Below are 25012 nucleotides of genomic sequence, written 5' to 3'. Positions count from 1 at the left end.
CTAAGCATGCATCTAGGCTATTTGAGTTTCTTAAAGCTGAGCTGTGCTTAAATTTAAATTGTTCAATACATGATTTCATAGCAGGCCAAATATAAAATAAATTTTATATATAGCCTAGATATCTGTTTTTATTAGATGATCAGATGATTTACAGTTATATGTAATATGTCATGATTCATGTTTTTGTAATGTTTCATACAATGATGCAGGTCTACTGCAGTGAATAGGCTAAATAAAACTTTGATAATTTGTATAGCCTACTACTGTATAGTTAACTTTGGCCTTGGTGCCCTGACATGTGGCCTTTGTGCCCCCCACCAAATATGCCCAACTGAAGGCCAAGTGGCCTTGCCACTATATTTTTGGTATAAGTTTATTCCAATTTAAGTTTAAAAATCCACAATGCCTTTGTATATTTGTCAATCGGCTTAAACTGATTGACATATTTCACAACTTTTTACTGATTTAAGGAATCACATTGTATTGACAGAGTTTGGAAGTGGCACATTGTATGGCATTAGTAACACGTCAAAATATTCCAAATATTCTAAAAGAGAGCTGTTACATTGTGAAATAGGCTGTCTACTACTGGGTGTGTTTTGCAGTTTCCACATGTAGGCCATAAATGTGCATGGTGTATGGGTGTGCACCCTCATCTTCAAATAAGCATATTTCTCCTCAATTATTTTGAAACTGAAAACTGTAGATTATTGCAGAACTACAGTCAAGGTAGCTCCTGCTGTCCCCATCGTACAACTGAGAGGAAGGTAGTCACTGAAAACTAATTGCTAAATGAAAATGACCTTCAGGACTAAGCTCTAATAATGTGTCTAACTCAGGGGTAGGCAACCTGCGTCTCGAAGGTCACATGCAGCCCTTTAGCACATTTCTAGTGGCTCCCTATTTTTCTCTAAAAATGGAAGTTATAAAAGTTGTCTAACAATTTAATATAGTCGTTAAGCTTCAAGCTGTCCCAACACATAAACAGTTAGTGGAAATATTATACTGTACAATACAGCATATATGCAGAGTATGGCGATGTATGAATATGCCATATGCTTGAGGCTAATAAAGATAGAGATATTCAAACTGATTTCTTTTAAATGGTTCCGATATCTTTGCGGCCACACACAGATATATTTTTATTTCTGTCAAAAATCCCTTCTAAGAGAAAAGGTTGCTGACCCCTGCCCAACTCACATCATGAATGTGTGTCCAAAATATTTTCAGTCATAAAAATAAGGAAGAGATAAGATAACTGTGAACTCACGTGCAGAGACTGAGAGGTTTGGCCCTTTTGAATTAGGAAATGGAACGAGATTACAAAATACTAATTGATTACATCTTTAAACAAGTCAGAATTTAGGTTTCAACAGTTCCAACAGTATCAAAGAACAGGTGCTGTTGTAGGCACATCATGCACTTAGGAAATGTGAGAAGCAAGTCAAACATTAATTTGTTTAGTGTTGTGGGAGATATTTTACCTCAATTTGGCTACAAACGCACCAAATGGTGTCGTCAGTGTCCTAGAACTCTGTGTGCCACTTGGTCAGTTGTTTGTGACTAACTGTTCAAGGGAATATTTGCCTTGTAATTAAACTAGTGTTACCATGAAGGTTGTTAGTAGTAACTGGCAGTGTATGCAGTTTCCTGTGTAGAAAACACATTAGTGGGAACTATTGACCTGAACAGATAGGGATTTTCTTTGTTGTTTATTTATTATTATCATACAGTCTACATTTTTGGCTCTAATTAATATGACATACAACATGTATTAATGAATTGTTATTTGAATTCACTTTACTTTTACGTAAGAGTATTGCACATGTATCAGCATCATAATTACAGAACTTATCATTGCTTTGTTTTAGTTGCACAGGAGTTTGAGGAGATTGAGTGTCAGTGTGACCATACTGGCAAGAGAGTTCAAAAGAAAGAGCTAAAAATAGGTGTCATAGGTTTAACCTGGACAACCTGACCTCTGTCCTTGAGTTATGTCTGATAAAACCCATGGAGTAGACTATGGGTGACATGATAGTGGACCTAAAATACTCTCCGTTCTCCAATGAAAGAGAGGGAAATGGGCAGCTGTTTGTTCAGCCTAGATCTAACCTTGCCATATCACCTTGTCTGATGGATCGATAGTAACTATTTTTAGTTAGGATGACCTTTTGTGATTGGGCAAGACAGTAAGTTAAATATTTGCTGCAATCCTTTTGGAAAAAAATAAAAATAAATGCCATGGTCATATTAAGAGTTTCCTGGGATTAGAGCAAGGTACTGGACAAAGAAATGCATTTGGCTACTACGCCAATTCTCATGACTCACTTTTATATAAATTGGTAAAAATCTAACTGGTAGTAGTGGAGCTAGTAGCTGTCGATGTTCTTGGCATTGTGGTAGGGCTGAAAAATAGGGCCTAGTATGGAATGCTACAAATTGCATTCGAGGAAATGTTTTGGTCAGCCATTTTGGTCAGCCAAGCACTCTTTGGTCAGCCAAGCACTCTTGAATACTGTATAGAAATGAATGACTTACACTTTGACCCCATGACATCTGTGACAAAGGAATTCATATGAGCCCTTTCTGTGTGTTTTCTCTATGTGGGCCACCACACCAGATTGTGTAAACTTACGGTAAATGATTGGTTAGCTTGTCTGTATTTATTGGGCCTAACCTACTTAGAACGTGTGGGTGGAGTTCATCAGTCTTTGACCGTACACAGGCAGTCACATGACCAAAACAGAGCACGGCAAGCGAGCAGAGGATGGACTTCCTGAATTCCTGTGCAAATCCTGAATTTTGACCATTAATGTATACCAAATCCATGCATTACGTATCAGCATCGCATGCTATTGTTTTCACTGACAGCAGTCACTATGCGTGTAAATTATTCAGATGAGAAGGATCAAGCAAACTGGCAGCCTTCGAGGTGGGGTTGATCATTAACCTGACCACTGGATTTATTGTGTACAGTGATGCTGCGAGAAAGCATTTCTCTCTCTCTACTCTCTATGAGGACCTGTGAGAGACCTCTGTCTGTGTCTGACCAACTCAAGCAGCCTGATCAGAGCTTGACTACAGCCATCTGACTACAGCATGCTCACCTGCCATAGCTCTCAGTCCAGGTAAGGAGTTTAACTACCAGATTAGAGTGAGATCTTAAGGTATTGCTTGTAGATTATGCCACTCTATTAATAACCAGCTGTTGAGATTATTTGAGGTACTCATGTGTGCAGACAGAAAATAAACCCGCTGCTTCCTATACCTCTGATACACGTTGAGCTTGGCTGGCTTACAGGGCCAAAACAGAACTTAAATATATCATGATTTGTGAAAATGGAACAACTGCTGAAAGCAATTGCTAAATTATTTATTTGTAAAGTGCGTTCTACACTTTTTAAAACTGTCAGTGCATGATGTGCACTGACAATTTTAAAACAATATTTTATGATTGTACAGGCAGGGAACAGAGTCACCTGAGATACACTCAACTTTATGCCCCTCAAGATACTGTGTGATACCATGTGGGAATAGTACTATCACTGGCAGGCTAAATGTTTTTTTCCCCTCATGAACGTGTTTGTCAGAATACATGTCAAATAGCACATTTGTGTTTTCCTTTGCTGTGTTGATTTAACCTCTGACATGTTATGTTCTCCTCCTTCTTCCTTAAGGGTGTCCCAGACAGAAGAGGCCAGAAGGGGTCAGGCCCAGCCCGGCCACTCTTGTCAGAGTACCCTTGACCTGGGAGGCCACCAGCACGTGAGATGTGACGAGGTCAGAAAACACACCCACACACACACAAACAGAAACACACACACATGCACACATGCTACACTTCCCTCATTTCCAGAGCATTTGATCCATATTGTAGGACTTTGAACAGACATATGTATACTATTGTAAGTCTTATACAAAAAGACTCGGTTGATAAATCTAAATCTATTCTCATTTTATCTCCTCTCTCCACGGACAGGACCTATGCGTTTCGGGTGCTGTCAGAGACTTGCATTGCCCTGTGTGTCTGCAAATGGCCACATTCCCTGTGGAGACCAACTGTGGACACCTCTTCTGTGGTAAGACTCAGCAAATTGTTTTTGTTTTCAAATGGATGAGCCTCTACTCTAAAGAATAGGGAGGCTGACTTTAGGATTTAACTATGTGTGCAGCAGCTGTGATGTTATGGTTATGGTTATGGTGACACTAGGGAGTTTATGGTTGATTCCTCCCATTTATAACTCGGGCAAGCATTTAGACAAGTTGGCTGTAGCAGGACACACAGTCATGCATGTTGAGAGAAGGTATGGCCACACAGCCACATGGGTAGTGGTGAAACAGAGAGCAGGTGGACAGACGGTGGGAAACCACACCACACTGTTGAGACGATGAGTCATGTGATCACTCCTTGTTTAATGTGTAACTGTTGCTATGGAGACCGGGTGAGGTGCTTTCATCTGGAAGAGATCACAGGGTCTGGCGCAAAATCTGACCACTGTCACGTACGATCACCTCTGGCAACGTTTGAGAGCGAGGAGCATTGCACACTCTCACTCTCAGTAAGCAAAGACAGGGGTAGAGACAGACAGGCCAAAAAGAGAGAGAGAGAGAAAGAGAGAGAGACAGAGAGAGAGAGGGAAGACAAGAGATAGAATAGAATAGAATAGAATAGAATATATATACAGTAGATTCATTAATTCCTCTGCGTAAATATTGACGTAATCAAACGGACATGAGCAACATGCTGTCCAAGAGGAAGTTTTCCATGTAAATTTCCTTCTTTCTCTCTGCCCCTTGGAGCAGAGATACCCATGCAAATCAGGCTGGAATACTTCCACATGACATAAAACATGTATTTACTGTAACTGGGTAGGGTGTGCTGGATCATAAATGCATTATCAGGGTTTGTGAAGTCTGTGTGTGAGTAGGTGAACTGTTTTACAACAAGCTGTTTTGTGTGAGCACTGGAATATGGAATTTCTGTGGAAATGCATTTTTTCCCCTTTACATTACATTACTACAACTGATGACAGCTGTCCATCATAGTTTTGTCGATGACTACCATGTTTTCCATGGGCCATTGAAAATATAAGGCAGTGAAAGTTACATGGTCTAGGTTGTTGGGGTTCCTTTGTTTGGTCTATGATTTGACGTAAGCACAGGATTAATACTGATCAGCTGGCCAACTAGATTGATAATAATTATGACTTGGTGCCTTCAGTTTCACCTGCACACGTACACACACATGCACACACAAACACACACACACACACACACACACACACACACACACACACACACACACAAACACATGCTTCAGAAAAAAGTAGGAGAATGTGAATGATGAAAGAGAGAGTGCTCTTTACTGCGCTCTCTGTTAAATATGGCATACCAAAGTGAGACGTGAGAGAAGTACAATCAAGATGCAGAGTTTAATTTCGCTGTATACAGGAGAGAGGCACACATGAAGCACTGTTCACTCCAGAATATGCGTCTCTGACTTGACACAGAATTATCCAGGGTTTAAGTACACAACAGCAAAGCATAGATAAGTAACAGTGGTAGAGTCAGGAGACATCCAGGCTACCCTAATCAATGATGCCAGTGGCATTTGACGCAAAACTAACAACAAGAAAATGAAGAAGGAGCATACTTATAGTATAAGTATATAAACTCTTTTGATCCTGTAAGGGAAATTTGGTCTCTGCCTTTATCCCAATCCGTGAATCACACTCAACACACAGTGAGGTGAAGCACAAACTAATCCAGACTCAGTGAGCTGCCTGCTACAGCGGCGCTCGGGGAGCAGTGAGGGATTGGGTGCCTTGCTCAAGGGCACTTCAGCCGTTCCTACTGGTCGGGGTTCAAACCAGCAACCCTCGGATTACAAGTCCGAAGCACTAACCAGTAGGCCACGGCTGCCCCTTTTAGTGTCAAAGTGACCTACTAATAATGACAAATGCAGAACATTAAACCACATATTGGAATATTGGACATAATGCAGAACATTAAACCACATATTGGAATATTGGACCTAACGCTCTATTCCACTTTCTCTCACTCATTCAACTCCCAGTGAATGATTACAAATGTGTGGGGAACAGCTTTGCTCTTTAATACTACACAATTGTGGCCTACTGGTTAGGGCTTCGGGCTTGGAACCGAAGGATTGCCGGTTCAATCCCCGACTAGTAGGAACGGCTAAAGTGCCCTTGAGCAAGGCACCTAAACTCTCACTGCTCCCCGAGCGCCACTGTAGCAAGGCAGCTCAAGGCAGGTTAGTGTGTGCTTCGCCTCACTGTGTGTTCACTAATTCATGGATGAGATAAATGCAGAGACCAAATTCCTTGTATACACAAGTATACTACTAGAGACCTGATTTACATCAGATTAATATTGCCAACTATGCCACTCATAGCAATTGTAGACATTTGCTGCATTTTCAGAGTAGTTTTGACTTCCATTACCTACTCACACTCTTGTAAAGTGTCTGAAGAATGAGACACAATGCCAATCAGGAAGTTTTATGTTTTTCCTGGTATATTTTATGATCTTTATGAACTCACTTCCTTATTGTTTGCATGTCTGCAGCTCCCTGTCTGATATCCTACTGGAAGCATGGCTCCTGGTTAGACGCCATCAGCTGCCCTCTCTGTCGACAGAAGGTGCTATTAAGACTCTATTTGACACTATTACTATGCACTATTTTCCACTGTCTGAACTGAATTTGTACAGTGTTGACTAAATACCCATAGCAAGTTGCTGTTCACAAAAAGTAAATTATTTCATTCAGATACATGCTGAAGTGTACCAAGTACAATCACATGTGACTGGGAAGACACTTCTCTTAAGACTCCTTTGGCATTTTGTAATTCTGCATGTGTCTCTCGCAGGTGAGTATCCTGTGTCACCTCTTCCCCGAGAGCCGTTCGGACTGCCAACAGCGGGAGGTTCTGGGCCACATCAAAGACTACAACAAGCGTTATTCTGGGGCCCCTCGCCGGGTGATTGACATGCTAAACTACACTACGCTCACACAGCCTTGACTAAAACCACAACACCAATGTCGCCTTTTTAGTTGCTGGCTGCCGATGTTCTCACGGTCTGTGAGAATCTCAGATGTCAGGTCTCTACGTACAAAGCCCTGAGAAGACTAGGATCATGTTTTTTGCAGACAATTTAATACCACTGACGGGAACCATTCATAAAACTCTACATCTTTGCAATTTCACAGTAAGAGGGGGGTAATATCCTGAGTACACAGATGTGTCATTGTTACTGGAAAATGGAAGACAGGTGCCCTCTGTAAATGAACACATTAATGCGCTCATACACATACACACAGACTAACAATGCTGCCATCTTTCCATTTCATTTGACCCAATTTCCCAAAAGAGGGAAAAAACAAGACAAAGTGAGTGAATAGAGGAGATAGGGCAGGGATATCAGTTTGACCCATACAGTCATACTAACAGTGCCTTTTTTCTTGGGTGATTTCTCAGGTGACAGACTACCTGTACGACATGCCCTTATTCCTGCACCTGGCACTGCGTGGCCTGGGCAACATGGGCGGCCTTGTGTGGCTCTTCCTGCTGAGGGTGGCCGTCTGCTGTTTCGGGGCAGCCATGTCCCTGGCCTCACCTCTAGAGGGCGCCTCGGGACCCTTCTGCGGAGCACTGGGGCTCCTGGATGACCTTGTGGTAGTCTTCCTTCTCCTCATCTGTGTCATTAATATCAATCAGCGGATGACGCCAGACGCAACAGCCAGGAATCGTTCAGCAACACAAGGTGTGCTGACCGACACATTATTGTGACACTTTATGGCCCACGACAAGGACTGTCAGACAGGATTGTTTACTTCCTATAAGTTATTGCTGGAGACAGCTCTATATATTATATATACATACAGCTATATACAGGGCTGTGTTTAGCACAAGTATAGCACAATGTGCATTACGTGTGTTAAGAACACAATGGGACTTGAGGCTTAAAGACACAGAGTAGACTTGAGGAGTGTATGTTTACGTAATTTGAGGGGTTTGTTATGAAATATGTACTCATAATAACATCATTGAGTAGGACGTTTTAAGAAATAGTGTGTCGCCAGTGCATAACTTGAATGAGTACGCTAAACGCAGAGAAAATTAACTTGAAGAACGGAGAAGTGGCTGGACTAAAGGTCTAACTTCTTGGTATTACTCAGTTTTGCTCCTGTAGTTTACAGACTGTGCCTGAGGTTCCCTCAGTGAGAGGTCCTGGAATATAGTCAGACTACTGAGGGACCTGTTCAAATCCATTGTCAAAACACAGCCCACAAACTAGACTAAACCATTAAAATGGGAATCCTTTGACTTTGATAATATACTGAGTGTAGTACAGTTGTACCTATTTTAATCTACAAGTATTTTGAGTTGGATCATACTGTAATCCTATCCCTAAGATGGCACGGTTGATGTTAATAACTAAATGTATTGTGATATTGTAAATAAGCGGACATTGACTGTATCTGTATGTATAGTTGTTATAAATAAACAATTTATTTATTGTTAATTATGCATTATTTTGTTGCCATTCACAACACACAGTCAATGCTTACTTCAAATCCAAGTCTTGATTTAATTCAAAAGACAGTACCAAAACATGTTACAGCTGTAGTGATTGTTTCATGGAAAAAAGTATTAGTGCAAATTATTTATTACAGTTGACACATAAATCAAGAACCTTCTAGAGTTGCATGTAAGGCTGGTTAGTCAAGTCAGCTCCACAATGAGAAGGAAGGGCTTGCCTTTAGTGGAATGTGTTTAAGAATAGGAATTCTTGATTTCTAAACTATTGCTTAACAGTATACATACACTGTTAGTCAAAATCGTGCTGCGAGACAAACATGATTGATCAGGCACATGGTGGCTGGCGGGGGGGCCGTCTCACTGTGAGGTCTGACACCAGGCCACAGCGTTCTTGAACATGCTCAGCCAGGGCGACGGGGCCATGCTGGGACGGAGGGGCCCGGGCACCCAGGCCCACTGCCAGCCCAGCGTGGCGCGCTCTGGGTGGGGCATCATGGCCAGGTGGCGCCCGTCGGCCGAGCAGACCCCAGCCACGCCCTCGGGGGAGCCGTTGGGGTTAAGGGGGTACTCCTCGGTGGGGCAGCCCGCGTCGTCCACATAGCGCAGGGGCGCGAGGGAGCCATTGATCACCTGCTTCCGTGCCTCGTCAGAGCGGAACTGCATCAACCCTGAACAAGACGTAAACACAGACCACGCCATGAGAAACAGCAGAAAAGGTACAGTTGAACACTGTACCTTACAGATCCTAGAACACCAACAAGTAATTATAAGCTATATCAAATATGTGACCCTCCACGTCAAAACCAGTTACATGGGTCAAAACCATAAAAAAATAAAAATAAAATGTTGACCCGCATACTACTGAGATAAGGGCATTCAAATTGTTGTAGAGGTCACAAAAAGTCAGAATTGGAGAAATATGGGTGTAAAGTTTATTACCCATTAAAAAACATTAAAAAACATTAAAAAACACAGTCTCAAAAAAGCATCTTTAAAAGGTATTAAGCATGACTTTCGCCTTTATCATTCACAAATATAAAAGTGTAGGCATTATACTGTGAAATTATGCCAAACTGTAAAATCGACCATTTCAGCACAGAAATCCTACAATTCTATATTCAAACTGGTTTTGCCGTGGAGGGTCACATATGTGTCATATATTGTTACTGATACTGTAACATTAGTGTGTGTGTGTGTGTAAAGTTCATTACCTTCTCCATGAGCCACCCATACACCCAGTGCAGATCCCTCCATCCCTTTCAGCATAATGGCTGGAGATGGCTTGATGCTCACACTCACAAAACGAGACTCAAAGCGGCCCGATTTATTATGGGTCAGAGTCACATCAGACTCTAGAGAGAGAGATGGGGAAGGAAGAACAGACAGAACACAACAAGTGCCGTCAGACACTACAAACCCTGCAGCATTATGTACTAATATTATATTATTTTGAGATACATTACTATAAAACAGTAATAGGTAAATACTACACACACACTATGTGATAAAATGTAATGTGATAAAAATGTCAACGGTAGTACTTTGTCATTGAACCCACAACTTTTCTGTCTACTGTATGCTAGCCCAGCTCCTTTGCCACTACACTACTACCATTTTCCCCTCAGATACAGATACTCCTTCTTACCAGTGCTGGTTCCAGTGCCCACCCAGCCCAGCAGTGCCAGCAGCTGGCAGCCATTACACACGCCCAGGCTGAGCGTGTCATTGCGCTGCCGGAAACGCTCAAACTCGTCCCGTGCACGCTGATTATAGGTGACGGTGGCCGCCCAGCCTGATAATGAAGACACACAGTGAGTCAATTGGCACTTCAGGAAATGTGATAAAATGAGACCAGGTATACTGTAAGTGTACTACATTTCGCCCCCTTAGAATTATAGGGTTCTATCTACGTTCTGAGCAGTTCTGAGATATTGAGCTTCAAAGTCTTTGAATTCCATAGAGTTATACTGATAAGCGGAACAAACCTCTTAGATAGAATGTCCAAAAATGCATACAACTACAAGAAACACCTCACCTCATTTTCTTAGGATAAGAATGTCAATAACTCAATTTTGACAAAAATGTCAGATAGAACCTTATAATTCTAGGAATTATAATAGGACCATAATGGGTCATGGGGCTGACATTTGATTAATGAGTATCTAACAGAACAAAGCAAAAATCAGAAGAATCAGAATCATATTTTAATTTTGAGCAGCTTCTCTGCTTGGACCCCTAAAAAAAAAAATAAATAAATAAATAAACAAATCACTCTTGCATAATTTACAAACTGGGTCAACTCAGTGTATACATGTTTCAACTTTTATGCATTTGAGTTTGTAGGTATGTGACCTTTGGTTCTTACCTTTGGCTGAACCCAGCACGTCTGCGTAACTAAAGCCACCCACGAACACTACGGCCTTGAAAGGATCCAGTGTGGCAGAGCCACTGCAGAGGTCCTGCATTGTGACATCCCATACCTACAGATAAGGACAGGTAGGATGATAGGGCAGCTCATTTCACTTATCCACAACCTCATCATACCTCTTCACAGTCCCAATAAAGCTATCAATAACGTGTGGCACCCCCGTGGGTGATGCATGGCAGCCCTTATGCGCCAGAAAGCTCAAAACACATCAGCTGTGAAGAAAGTGAGGGAATGAATGAAAGGCCACAGGTCAAGGCCAGTGTGGAGAACTGCGTGATAACGTCTTCTGGCAATAGATGGAAGATTTTTGAATCGTACCTCAAACCCAGCCATTAGGAGAGATACAGACATCTCTCGGTCTCCATTGCTGCCTTCTTCTCGAACCACAGCCACTCGAGGTTTACCAGTACCTGAAGCATGACAAAATATAATAAATAAAAAAAACTCACATCACATCAGTTGTTCAGATTGTGATAAAATATTTAATCAAAATCACAGCAAGAGAACAGAAGTATGAATAGGGTAAAAAAAATACTTTCTTAGCATTTCCTTTCTGCATCTAACGCAAATTATTGATCCAAAACTCATAATTGTCTTCATTAATATCTTTCTATACCTTGTTAAATGAGGTATATTTACAATATGCAACGTTGTTCATAAAATGTTCTAATGTTAATGCTATGTACCAGTCTTTAAACACTTTATAATTTCCATGTCCAAAATTAAGCCACTAGAAATAACTCAAATATCCATAATTTATGGTCAAAGCACCAACACTGAAACAGTATATGACAGATGTTCCAAACTTAAAAACTGCTGAGACCCAATTTCAATTCTGAAAATCTTCTGCAACCCACCTATAGATATCAATAATGACAAGCCAGCTGGAACCTGCCACTCTTTCTCTATCTCAATCTCACTCGTGCGTGCTCAAGATGCGCTCCCAATTAAGCGCAGTAACGGCTCCCACACACAGCTGCGTTCCGTCAACGCATTCCAGTGGGTGTTCCCGACGGTAGCTATGCAAATGACTTGAAGTAAAACCGTAATATGATTGGTTGGTGCCGTCCGTAGATTGGCTTGATTGGCCGGTGCCGTCTGTCGGTGCAGCAACAGCTGAACTCCTCAACACGAGCAGGGAGAAAGCGCCAGCAGCCGGACCCACAATTCAGTTCGCAACGGATCCGTGAGCCCATTTAAAGTGAATAGGATGCGTCTCCAGCAACGCGATGCACGCAGCTGTGTGTGGGAGCCGTAAGTAACGTTCAAGTTAGATATGCTGCATGGTGGAGATTGAGAGGACCCAAAAAGTGTCATCCTTGGATGTAAAATGGTGTTGGTGCATTTTGACATTGTAAACATTCTCAAGGAAGAGTGGAAAGTAGTTTGCAGCAAAGCTACTTCTACGTATTGTCTAAATGTTGCCTCCTCTGTCCCCTGGTGCATGTGCATGATGCGTGTCATGGGAGCGGCAGCACTGATTTTAATTAAGTAATTTCGACAACCTCTCGCAGGCCACACTTGTGAAAACACTGCTGTATGATACTGTTCTATGCAAAGTATAGGAATGATGTATGGATTTTGTATTCATTTTGTATTTCATTATTTGCCTCTCATTTTCTTCCTCAATATTGTTGCAACAATCATTATTCTATTACAATCCACTGAAACATAAAACACTACTTTTTCCGTAGAAACAAAACTCAAACTCACTCAGGTCCTCAATCCTGGGTGTGGTGGCAGGGTCGAAGGTCAGATTGAAGTAGGGCTGGGTGCGACGGGCGAGCCCGTCCTCCTCCTGCTGGACGCACAGTGGGTTGGCCTGCAGACGCTCCAGCTGGAAGCTGGTGCTTTCCCACAGTGCTCTGAGTTTGGGCAGTGACTCGTTCAGCACCTCCTGACCATCCACCTTCACTGTCACCTAAGAGACAGCAGGACAAGAGGCACACATTCCTTTATGATGCCCCCATGTTCATGCCCCCAGAGTGCAGCGCTGTAGCTGACTGGCTTAGTCTCAAGGCTTAAAGAGTGTGTGACATGTGAAATGGATGGGTTCTGACTGACCGTGGACTCTGGCCCAAAGCCACAGGTTCTGCCTATGCGGTGACAGAGCAGGCCTGCATCTGTGTAGCTCTGGCACACACGGGTCACATCACGCTCAGACACCTCCAGAACCAAGCCCAGCTCCTCAGAGAACAGCACCTCCAACACTGAGAGAGAGAAGAGAGAGAGAGAGAGACAGACAGAGAGAGAGAGAGAGAGAGAGAGAGAGGAGAAAGAGAGACAGACAGTGAGAGAGAGAGAGAGAGAGAGAGAGAGAGAGAGAGAGAGAGAGAGAGAGAGACAAAGAAAATAGAGAAAAAGAGAAAAGAGAAAGAGAGAAAGAGAAAAAAAGAGAAAAGAGAGACAGAAGAGAGAGAAGAGAAAGAGAGACAGAGAGAGAAAGAGGCATCAATGAGTGTTCATTCATTCTCTCGCAAACTCACATATTCAAATACCCTGCGTATCAAATGTTAACAGAGATGTTTAAAGAAATACATCAATCCAACAAACCTCCAGCGCCTTGAGGGGGCAAGTTCACTTCAATCCCACGATTCCCAGCAAAGGCCATCTCCAGTAAACAGGAAATAAGTCCTCCATCACTGACATCATGTCCTGCACTCAGCACTCGATCTGCCCCGCGCAAAACCACTCAATTTCAATACACTACAGTTTATATGGACAAGTAACTCACTGGATATTATTGATGACAACCCTAAATAGGTTCTGTGTAGCACTGCTGTAACTCATGTGGATACTGCGTTACTAGGAGTCACTGATGTACACACATATAGAAATATATACAACATGTGTCATTACTACTGTGTTGATGTAGCGCCAATACTTTATAAGTAACTTTATAATTTAGGTATTAGGCGGTATGGGCTCTTTATGAGTGATTGTGTAGTGTTACAAACCTGCCTAGTGTTACTCTATAAGTGACTCACTACATGAGTACCGGGCTGGTGTTACTAACCCCTCATCAGTGTCTGAACAGTGTTATGAACCCTTTAAAAGATGGTTTATCTGTGACTGAGGTGTTGTAGGAACCTTGTATGAGTGCCTGGGTGGTGTTAAAGCAGGCCGACAGCTTGTCCGGGTGATCCAGATCAGGGCAGCAGTCTCCCAGCTGGCTGAAGCACTGAGCCAGTGCAGAGCCCCCCAGTCTGTGCTTGCCAGGACTAACAGGCACATAGAGCAGGACTCCTGCAACAGCGGATGGAGGAGAGGTGAGAGACTGGAAGAGTGCTTTATGTAAACAGACTTCAACAAAGGCAAAATCTAACCAGAAAAAATATTTTCTGTCTAAGGTGGCCCAAAAATATTCTATGGCCAAGTTCATTAATTATGTGCAAACAACATTTAAGCTTTTTGAGCTGTATACACTGGACAAGGCCAAAGATCTTGAAATCACTGAAATATAGAGGACATCATCCTAAATTGTACAATGTCCATCCTGCCACACAGACAAGATCTAAGGACCATTGGCTCAGTGGAGTTAAAGAGCCTCCAGAGTATCCAGTACACTCACCCTGGCCGTCAGGATCCTCCAGGTCAGGGGTCACAGTGACAGTGATGTCAGGACACACAGCATACACAGAGATAACCAGAGAACCTGCAGCACAAAGCAAATCAACCACACACACACACACACACACACAGACACACGTTAAACCAATTTTTCCTGCATAGGGAATTGTGAGGTGACCACCCCATTCAAACTTTGTGCCGTCTAAATTTCTAGTACTTTTTTTTCACAAAAAAAAACCCCAACAACATTATTTCTAGATGATTTGACGGTTAACTGCAATTGCGGCTCTACGGCGATGTAATGGTGCTGTATCGCAATCTGTACATCAGACAAAGACATCCGAAATTGCCAAAGTAGAGGAGGGTGAATGAGTTGTACTTTCTTCTTTTAACCCTGCAGAATGTCCGGCAGAACCCTGATTTTGAGGCTCTTGAAACACATTACCACCTCAGCTTAATTTCCATCCAGGAAAAAAAACCCTGTTTCACTGGAGCAGGACTATTTTGTATGGGGAAAGATATAATAATTCAAGTGAGTACGACGGCTTGGAAGGGGTCAGGACATTATTGTATTATACATACAATAATGAGTAAGGCTCTTACAGGAAAAAGGGACAACTTTTCTCAGACATACACAGAAAACTAGAGCTGTATACAATAATCCTTTTTAAGATGCATTGCCACGTGAAAGCACACACACAGACAGAAAGACAGACAGACAAACCAAGCATACCTGGCGCTTTGACAGTCTCCCCGCTCACACGTGCGGCCATGCTGAGGGAGTCCTTGCCCCCATCGACAGCCACGCCCAGCTGACCCATGACCTGGCACATGGCCTGGCATGCCTCCCACAGACTGGCCCCCTCCCCAGGCAGCTTGGCTGCCCACATCCAGTTCCCACTGCATTTCACATCCTGAGCAGGGCACAGACACGAGGAGCAGAGACCAGGATAGATTAACATCTGTTATGAATCGATGTGAAAGTGTATTGTTCCCTCCCACCCATTCTTGTAGGAGATCAAATCAAACAGTGCATTGAAGAGACTAGGGTCGGAGAATGTCTAATAAAGGGAGAACTTTCACTCTTGGGAAACTTCCAGTTTCTGAACTGGTTGCAGTTCTACTCTGATTCCCATGTGGGGGCGCTTGCGGGCGAGTGCAGAGTGATTGGTCTATGGAGCTGTACCCCTCAAAATCCACTTTTCTCAGGATATAATATTTTGTTCAGTAATTTGAATGCTGCATTCAAAAGGGGAGGAAAAGAAAATACACACTGACTCTGCTGAGTATTATATATTTTAAAGTTGCTTATTTGTTCTAAAAGGCCTTTCAAAAATGTCAATGACATCATTCATTAGCAGAATGCTAGTGTGTTATGGGCAATGACGACCCGACCTGTAAGAAATCAAAAGGACATAAGTACTCGTTCGTTCAACTTTCGACGTATAATCTATATTGAACTTGCAGAAACTACAATCAAATCTGTGATTGTTCAACAACAATCAAGAGATAAATTTAGCCATCTAGCTCCATAGACCTCCATTCATTTTGCACTCGCCCGCGATCACTCCTAGTGGAACTCTTGTGGAACTGCAATCAAATTTGTTACAATAGGGGTTAATAGGAAATGAACACGCTCTCAGTAGTCAGGCTGTGATTGTGTAGAGATTTGATATAACAGCTAAGTAGTGCATGACCTTATCTTTAAAAAATGCTGCATCAAGCTTCAAGGTCTTGAGTGTGTAAGTCAGTACAAATATACAGTGCTATAAAATCCAGTATAACCAACAAAAACCAACCAACCAACAAAAACAATTATCATCAAGCATTGTGATGACAGCAAATAGTTTCAGCAATCTAAAGACTGCCAGACGGTTATATGGATGGAGAGAACATTCTAGTAGCGTGTACCTTGAGAGTTGTGACTCTGGCGAAGACCAGGTTAGTGAGGGCCTCGCCCACGGCCATGCGTGCCCCTGCCGCCGGGGAGAGCAGCCCTTTGATTGGCTGTTCTCCGATCGCCGTGGCAGCACCCTGAAGACTGAAGGGCGACAGTGCAACCACGGCGACGTCAGCCAACGGCGTGTGAAGGGGTCCAACACACTGTTGCTGGGCAACCAGGCCTGTCACAGAACGATCCACCTGTGGGTGACAGGTCAAAATAATTTAGAATATGCACCCACAATTCCATCCACTATCTCAGAATAATAATATTAGAAATATTATAAATCATTAGAACATTAAAGTTGGGCTTTGACTGATTTACTATACTTGATGTTTGTGTTACACTGGTCATACTGGGTTTCTTCTTTAACAAGGTGGTGTTGAAAGAGTTGAAACCAAAACCCATATATTTCACATATCCAGCATAAACTGAATGACAAATATTATGAACATGTTACAGATCTTAGCCATTGTGATCAGTGATTGAGATGATGTGAAATTACAACAGGCAATCAGTGTGGACGTGACCTGGTGTTCTATGGCACTCTATGGCGCAGACTGACCTTGTTGGTGAGGTAGTGCTTGCTGGCCACAGAGGGCAGTCTTAAGACTCTCTCCAGGGCAGAGAGCACAGAGAGAGGGGAGGGCAGAGAGAGGGGCTGAAGAGATGGAGACAAACGCTCCATCACAAACTCCTAAAAGGAGAGAGGGAGAGGGACAGAGAGAGAGAGGGGGGGGGTGTTGGGGTGGTCACAAATCAACACATGATACACAACTCATTCACAGGGTTGTTACATACATGAATACAGGCTTTTGTCACACATGCTAGAAACTTCTCATTTCTGTTCTCGTATGGAGTCTAAAACCTAGCACCCTTCAGGGTCTGACTCATTTAGGTCATTTTGGTTCAGACAGGCCTGTTGAGTCTTGTTCTGAGTTTGCATTTGCTTCTGCACCACCAGCTAACAGACAGAGGAGATTCTTCCCTTCTCTACCTCCTCCTTCTTCTACCACACTTTGACTAGTACTTATTACTTCCCCACACTCGACTTTTAGTAAAAGTATCTATTGGTGTGGTATTCATGCCTATCTAAGGTCTCCTTTGCAATGTAGTTTGAATGTTATTCCTCATTTTTAAAAGCTTCTGCTAAATGAGTAATGCAATATGTAAATGAGATTGGAGTGGCCCCACCCACCTTCTGGGGCATCTTGCCCAGGACCCACTCCAGATCCAGATCCACAGGGTGACGTCCATTTGAGGCGTCGCCACGATTACGCACGTCATCCTCCAGAACAATCTAAAGAGAGACAACAGGCGCATGATGAGGAAACAGATCAAAACCAGACTGTAACTGTAGGCATGGATTGACAAGGAATGCCTATAACTAATGTCTGCTGTACATAAAGAACTCAAAGGAACTCTGATGTTGTTCAGTCACACCTTGCCATCACCAGTGATCTTGCCCACAAAGTCAACTGGGCACTTTTCACGTTGGCACACTTTTTCCAGAAAGGTCCGGTCAGCAGGTTGGAGCAGGAGGGCATTGCTCTCCTGATACTCAGCCCCCCAGAGCTCCAGGACACTCAGGGTTGGGTCACCTGTCTGAGGTGAGGAAGGGAACTTTTCAAAAACCTCAACACATGTCCCATGATAGAGATGAAGACTTTACACAAAAGGCAAAAGAGTTTAAAAAGGCTAAAAGAGACCAACATAGACAACGAGAGATTTTTTGCATGATTATTTTCACCTTAAACTTGCTGGTGTAGATCACAGCTCCCGCTGGCTCACTTAGTTCCTTCAAAACATTCCCTAGAATACATTAAATGATTAAGTGAGAAAAGCAAATATTATTTGTATAATACAAGTGAAATAAAATTATAGCTAATACAAGTGTATGCATGTAATTTGTCCAGAGCATCAGTCCGGTGTTTTAAATTATGGGGTGTGGTGGTACCGTTGCCCCCGGCACCCTGGTCGTGGATGCTGCAGATAGGGTTTCCTGCCTCCCTCTCCAGACAGGCCCTCAGCGCCCGGTTCATCTTCTGCTCCATCTCTGCGTCTCCTCTCTGCACTGCATCCAGGTCACGCGCACTCAAGTTATCACCCTGGACCTACACACACACACACACACACACACACACACACACACACACACGTCAAAGCAGATACTTACTTTCAGGGGTTATATGCTTGTGTATGTCAAACCTCTCTCTAGGCTATCTGCACAGAACTAACAATATCTATGCACCCAGTGCATAGATGTACTACATTAGATTGTGTCGTTATATATCACACGTCCAGCCATGCTAACATAAGCTGTGTGCTGTGGAATACCTGCACAGAGGAGGCGGCCCCTCCTCCAACCCCGATCCTGTACACAGGGCCACCGATCTTCACCACCTCCATGCCTGATGGCGTAGGGACAAACAAAAACATGGGGGCATCCTTTTATGACTGTCTGACACATCATAATGTGGCATATTAGATATAATATATAACACAATACTCTAACTATCAACCTGGCTCTGCCGCCTCCTTCTTCACATGCTGGTCTTCGATCGAGCCCAACCCGCCACTGAACATAATTGGCTTAATCCACTCTCGTCTCTCCCCATTGGCCAGACGCATGCCAAAGGACCGGGCAAATCCTAAAATTCATTTAAAACAAAAACATAAAAAGACAGGAAAAAGAACAGGTAGGACATTTTTAATAATGGACAACGAAGGTGGAAAAAAGAATGTGGCCCACATACAAAATAGTTGGACAGATCTGCGTTTTAATCACTCAGTGGTCAGTAGTCACGACGTCTCACCTGCAAGAACCGGTTCCCCAAACTTGTTGCCATAGTCCGAGGCTCCATTGCTGGCCTCAACAGCCACCTGCAATGGAGGGGCAAAACTAGAGGGGTACTCCCACCCCTCCTCTTCCCAGGGGAGAGCAAAACCTGAAGTGGAAAATATCAGAGAATTTCATTTAGAGCTTGTCAATGTGCGACAAGAATGATCTTCGCTAACGGGCAGCATGTTTTACCTGGGATATGAAGGTTACCAAAACAGTACCCAGCAGTCCCGGCGATCACATGACCTCCCTTTCCAGCACTCTGCACATCTCTGATTCGCCCCCCTGTTCCTGTGGTCGCTCCACTGAAAGGCGCCACACCTGAGACAACGTTAGAAGAAACGGGCCTACATCTTGAAAACTGTTTCATTTTCGTTTGACACTAGGAAAGCATTACTTTACATTGACGTTAATTAATTCGAAAATGTAGATTGCTTATTCTGGCCTGATTATGATCGCATTTGTGTGCCATGGCATAGCGCTTTACCGGTGGGGAAGTTATGCGTCTCTGCCGTGAAGATGACATGTCTGGTGGAGCGTCTCGTATCGTAGACGCTGGCCTGGGCAGGGTCCTGAGGATACATGAACTCCAGCTCCATACCTGTAATACCACTGTACCACACACACACACACACACACACACACACACAGACACAGACACAGATACACACACACACACAGAGGACAAGTTCAGAGACAAGGCAACAAATGACTAAAGTAACTGGAGAGTTGGACTTTACTGACATAACTAGAGGGACAGAAACTTACAGACAGAGAAACTGACCAATAGACAGATCAGACAAAATAGGATTGGCATACAATACATACAAATCAGTCTGTGTAGTACCTGCTGTTGTCACTGAATTGGATGACATTGTTCTGGTTACTATGGCGTTGGGTGCCCATAATAAGACTGAACAGGGTGTCCTTCTGCTCCTGTCCATCAATAACCATACGGCCACGGAAGAACCAATGACGACTGTGTTCACTAGGGATGCGGAAGGAAAGCATGGTGCACAATGGACAAAACTTTGCATTGCAACATAGAGAACTCATTTTGCTCACCTGCTAATTTGTACCTATATACCACTTAAACAACATGCCTTATGCGTACAAAGAGATATATACAGAGAGAGAGAGAGAGAGAGATACAGAGACAGAGAGAGAGAGAGAGAAAGAAAGACACACACACACCTGTTGGACTGTGCCAAGTCAAAACACTCCACACTGGTGGGGTTCCTCTTCACCCTCTGAAACAGCGCTGTATAATAGTCTAGATCCCAGGAGTCAAATGCAAGGCCTACACACACACACACAAAAAAAAAATATTAGGATAAAACATGTGATTGTACATGCATAACATTTTCAGTAATTTTCACAGGACTAAAATGGTATGTGGGGAAGCTAGTAGGAGGTAGTATTGTCCCTGGGGTAAAACAATGATGTTAACTTTATCTATCTATGATACAACATTGGCACATTGTACACTAAATGGTCAAATGTTGAGCTACTTCTACAGATGTTTGTGTTCCTACTAGCTAGCCCACATACCATTATAGTACTTTGAAAATGACTGAAAACGTTAAACCTTCACTTGTCTTCCCCTTGTTTTATCTTCTTGCTTATTGTATGTGGAGGACTCAAATATTGGCACAGCACTAATAAAGTAGTGTATTTAATACCAAATGGGTACAAGTAAAGTTTATAATACCTTCAATGTCACTCTTTTCCAAATCTAGGGCCTTATAGAAAATCAATGAGCATGCCATACAAACATTTAATGGTTCAGTCATACTTGTCTTATAAGTTTGTGCTAGCTATGATTAATACTGTACTTATTTGAAAATATTAATGCCCAAACATTGCTTCCCAGATAATGTGTTTTTCAGGCTGTAAAACTAAATAAATATCATGGGCTGGAAATAACACGAAGACATAAGATTTGAACAGAAATATTTTACAAGCCTTGGTTTTGAGGCCCATTCATGATATAGACAAGGTTTGAACAAAATCTGAGAAAACAGCAACCTCATCTAATTTGACATGGAATGACCCAAGTGTATTGCCTGGGTTTCAGCTACCAGTAAAGGATACCAACATGGACATGCCATGTATATATAATAAGAGCAATATGCCTGGTTCTATTGTGACGGACAGCCATAAAGCTATTTGGGTGAGAAGATAACAGCAATACAGGTTACACATGGAATGCCATTCACTAAGTCTAGACGTACTATCTCCAAGTCACATTACACTGCACTAACTTGCAACTGCATAATAATGACAAGAATCTTTTTGACTATAATCAACAAGAAACATTGAAAGAGGGTCAACCAACTACTCTGGAAAAAAGTCCAAGGACACAAATGCAACTTTAAAAACTTTTGTCACAGAAACAACATCATGAATATTGTGGTGAATAAAGAGAGTCTATGAATGATATATCTACAAACTGTACCAACATCACAGACTTTACTGATGGCTATAATCCATGATAGTCATTTTTAAATATTGAGCCTGATGATTGGTGATACTCTTGTCCTTTCAACCTTTGTAACTCTTGTAACTCAAGAATTCACAGACTCAGAGAAAATCAGTGAACTTCCAATTACCCACTGACCAACTAACACACATAGACCTGTACACAGTAAGGAGAGGATCTTGTGATGAAATTAAAAACACCCTGAGTCAGGTGACCTCCACAATCAGTCTAATCAAATTGGCCACAGACACATGATGAGAGAGAGAGAATGAAAGAGAGAGAGAGAGAGAGAGAGAGAGAGAAAGAGAGAGAGAGAGAGAGAGAGAGAGAGAGAGAGAGAGAGAGAAGGGGGGTGAGTTAGTAAATGAGTGAGTGAGTGAGAGAGAAAGATGCATGTGATAAGCTGCCCCTCATTCCAGTGCAGACTGGAGTGCAGACACACAATGGACCAGATAAGTGCAATGGAAGAAAAATGGTCCACAGCACTTAAACACAGAGGGATAGTTCTTCAGACTAAGACCTTTAAGGATCACTTTCAGAGCGATTTTGAGAATGATAAAACGCTGACAGCCATCAGAATCCATCCAATTTTGGCCATTACATTCATCAACATGAGGAGAGACTTCCCTTATCGTTGGTCAGTGTAGATAGTTTAACTTATCGTTAAAGTTACAGTTATCTTTATAGTAGTATCTTTACTGTAACTTAATTGTAAAGTTACAGTTATCTTTTTCATTCCTGGTGTGAACGGCCCTTTAGTCCTAATCTAGACCAAAAGCTTTTTTTCAGTGGAAGTCTTTTTTGAGGTGCTTTTACAGTCTAGGACCAGGCTTTATGTCCTGATAACCAACCCAGAGACTGGTAAGAGTCACAACAGCAGGGACAGCACTAGGGGGAAGAAAGACTTCATTCTTCCATACATAGGGAAGAAGAAACATTGTCACCAGAGCCTTGCCATTCCTACCTAGCTCATCATTGGCCATCTCCAAGGCTGCACGGCCTTTCCCCAGAATGTCCACCTCAAACACTTCCTGTGGGCGGGTCTCCACGATGAAGGAGCTGATTGGATGCAGGTACACACATTCAGTCATGCTGTCGTACAGACATCCAATCAGTTTCTCCATGTCTGCCTTCATGCCATTCTGTCCGTCCTTGGGCTGAAAACAAAGGAAGATTATTTCATAGTTTTCTTGCAGGGGCCATTCTGGATCACAGCTAATAGTTACTAAAACCCCTACCCCATCATTCATGGCCATATTCAAACCCGTTCATGTTCATGTCCAAGTCCTAGAGGTGAAAACCCCAGCACACTAAGTTGTAAGTGGTAGAAAATGCTTTGCCAACCTTGATGAGGTGTCTGCGAGACAGTTCAACTCGAGACACTTGGCTGAGGCCTGCACTCTGACAAATTGACACAGCATTGGTGGACCAGGCCGTGGAGAAGTTCAGTCTGTCATGGAGTTACGACAAAAATGACAAATTCCACACTCACAAAACAAAGAAATCAATAGAAATGTAAAACACTCCTGGTTGACAAATGGAAAAAAGCAGAATAATCTCACCATGCACCGCAAGCTTCAGACTTTGATTGAGCACTCTTTTTGCTACAATAAAAGGATAGTTCCTATGAATGTTACCTGGGTCCAATCTCCACCAGTCTCTCTCCATCTGCAGCCTTAAGGGATGCTTCCTCAGATAAACCACCACTCTGGGGCGGACTGAACAGCCAACGAAGCACATCCTTCTGGTCAGCACTGAGAGATCCAGCTCCTTGTAGAAACAGATGGGAATCTGCCACAGTTATATGACCAACTAATTACAGTTCCATGTCAAAATCTGACTTGCATATGGATCTTCTTCTTTCCCACACCTCTGTACTCCAAACAAAGCAAGGTTATTGGGAGATAATGGTGGGCCAAACAACTCCATCTAAACCATCTTCTCAGTCATCTTAACTTACCATTCAGTTCCACATTGTAGCAGAGTTCAGTTTCTATGGAGACCCCTGGGTACAACACTGCTACCCTCTGAAGGGCCCTTCCGACCTCTGACTCTCTCCTGTAGAACCTCAACACAGGCATGACCCTGAAGAGACAGATGTCAGATAAGGTCTGCTAAAAAGCCAGAGTGCAGTCCCTTGGCTACATGCTGTATCGAAATGACCTAATCTAAAATCAATCAGTTTGATGAAGGTTTTTTTTTTATATAGAAGAGCATGTATAAAGCTGCCAGTCTATTGAGCCCAGTCCAGAGCATGATCAAGTCAATTGAGCTAGACATCGAGATCATCTCTCTCTGGCTCTGAAATGAGGTGGATCAGGATCAAGATCAAATGACCACCACTCACCTCCCAAAACCTAACGAAAAAGACAACACAGAGAGCAATCTGTTCAAAGTCTACATTCAAACAGATTGTAAAACTAAATGTAAACCGAAGTCTTGACCAGTCCCTTAACTTCGCAGGCTACTGGGTGCACGAGGATAAACTCAAGGCTAGGGTCAAATTGATTATTTGCCTGTTGCATCACAAGGCACATGCCGCCGCCGCGCGTACCAAGTTGTCTTCCCTAAATTAATTGCGCTAGCTCGCCAGTTAGTGATGGCGAAAAAAATGACCGTGCTGTTTTTCAAAGAAGTCCCTTGTTGAAGTGCAACATATTGCGTGCCAGGAAAAGATTGTGACCTGCATGGATGGATGAATGAATGAATGATTCTAGCAAGAGAACACTTCGCAGAGATGTAAAAGAGCAAAGCGAACGAATCCGTTACCATACACATATTCAACATCACGGTGTGGCTACAAAGCAAAACTTCACATTGTAATATAGGAGAAGAGATGTTGGAAAGAGGAAAATAACTTGATGGATTAATAAAAAGTTAGCTATAGTTAACACTTCAAAGTTAAGCATAACAAAATCAGAGATGAATACAGAAAAGTAAACTTCCTATATTCATACCTCTGCGATTCTCCTGGCACAGTTCTCCGTCTCCTGGTAGAAGAGCCTTGCAGAATGGGTTGAGTGGTAGCCTTTGCTGTCTATGGTAGTAGCCCATAAACCACACAACTACACAAACCCACGTGGGCACTTTCCATAGACAGTAAAAGAAACTTGTGCAAACTTTCGCGCACACGAACCCTTCCGCGTAACCCCCGTTCTGCGCCTGCGCAATTACAACATAA

At 42.8% G+C, this 25012-nt stretch overlaps 2 protein-coding genes across 4 annotated transcripts; one reads left to right on the top strand and one right to left on the bottom strand.

Moving 5' to 3' along the window:
* Positions 1 to 2806: 2806 nt before the first annotated feature.
* si:dkey-183n20.15 (RING-HC_RNF170 domain-containing protein) lies at positions 2807 to 8550 on the top strand. Of its 2 annotated transcripts, XM_048253457.1 has the most exons (6): positions 2809 to 3128; positions 3678 to 3780; positions 3980 to 4079; positions 6592 to 6665; positions 6894 to 7004; positions 7503 to 8550. In XM_048253457.1, exons 1-6 carry the CDS (start codon positions 3100 to 3102, stop codon positions 7812 to 7814), a joined length of 729 nt encoding a protein of 242 aa, XP_048109414.1. In that variant the 5' UTR covers positions 2809 to 3099; the 3' UTR covers positions 7815 to 8550. The 2 variants fall into 2 exon arrangements, with proteins under 2 accessions (XP_048109415.1, XP_048109414.1); XM_048253458.1 differs by lacking the exon at positions 6894 to 7004 and having other exon boundaries at positions 2807 to 3128.
* Positions 8551 to 8620: 70 nt separating this feature from the next.
* pfas (phosphoribosylformylglycinamidine synthase) lies at positions 8621 to 24976 on the bottom strand. Of its 2 annotated transcripts, none has more exons than XM_048253455.1 (29): positions 24789 to 24976; positions 23792 to 23916; positions 23469 to 23622; positions 23176 to 23281; positions 22796 to 22988; positions 20544 to 20649; positions 20197 to 20337; positions 19837 to 19961; positions 19542 to 19670; positions 19324 to 19455; positions 19030 to 19158; positions 18845 to 18918; positions 18465 to 18621; positions 18258 to 18319; positions 17951 to 18112; positions 17706 to 17807; positions 17073 to 17204; positions 16477 to 16707; positions 15299 to 15479; positions 14567 to 14650; positions 14086 to 14241; positions 13549 to 13668; positions 13060 to 13205; positions 12709 to 12916; positions 11314 to 11405; positions 10933 to 11047; positions 10213 to 10359; positions 9779 to 9919; positions 8621 to 9235 (listed from the first exon to the last, which is right to left on the bottom strand). In XM_048253455.1, the coding sequence occupies exons 2-29, from the start codon at positions 23910 to 23912 to the stop codon at positions 8925 to 8927; spliced, it is 3957 nt and encodes a 1318-aa protein (XP_048109412.1). In that variant the 5' UTR covers positions 23913 to 23916; positions 24789 to 24976; the 3' UTR covers positions 8621 to 8924. The 2 variants fall into 2 exon arrangements, with proteins under 2 accessions (XP_048109412.1, XP_048109413.1); XM_048253456.1 differs by having other exon boundaries at positions 8622 to 9235; positions 23469 to 23601.
* Positions 24977 to 25012: the final 36 nt, after the last annotated feature.

The sequence above is a fragment of the Alosa alosa genome, chromosome 9, assembly GCF_017589495.1.
Source record: "Alosa alosa isolate M-15738 ecotype Scorff River chromosome 9, AALO_Geno_1.1, whole genome shotgun sequence".
NCBI classification, from domain to species: domain Eukaryota; kingdom Metazoa; phylum Chordata; class Actinopteri; order Clupeiformes; family Clupeidae; genus Alosa; species Alosa alosa.
Note: the sequence above shows the minus strand (reverse complement) of the source record. Positions and strands in the feature narration are given on the sequence as shown.

Excerpts from the sequence above, each read along its gene's own strand:
- si:dkey-183n20.15 (XM_048253457.1), top strand. The coding sequence starts at position 3,100 with ATGCTCACCTGCCATAGCTCTCAGTCCAG. Across the intron at positions 3,129-3,677 it reads TGCCATAGCTCTCAGTCCAG|GGTGTCCCAGACAGAAGAGG; the intron begins GTAAGGAGTTTA and ends TTCTTCCTTAAG. Across the intron at positions 3,781-3,979 it reads AGCACGTGAGATGTGACGAG|GACCTATGCGTTTCGGGTGC; the intron begins GTCAGAAAACAC and ends CTCCACGGACAG.
- pfas (XM_048253455.1), bottom strand. The coding sequence starts at position 23,912 with ATGCCTGTGTTGAGGTTCTACAGGAGAGAGTCAGAGGTCGGAAGGGCC. Across the intron at positions 23,282-23,468 it reads CTGGTGGAGATTGGACCCAG|ACTGAACTTCTCCACGGCCT; the intron begins GTAACATTCATA and ends ACTCCATGACAG. Across the intron at positions 10,360-10,932 it reads CGTGCTGGGTTCAGCCAAAG|GCTGGGCGGCCACCGTCACC; the intron begins GTAAGAACCAAA and ends CTTCATTATCAG.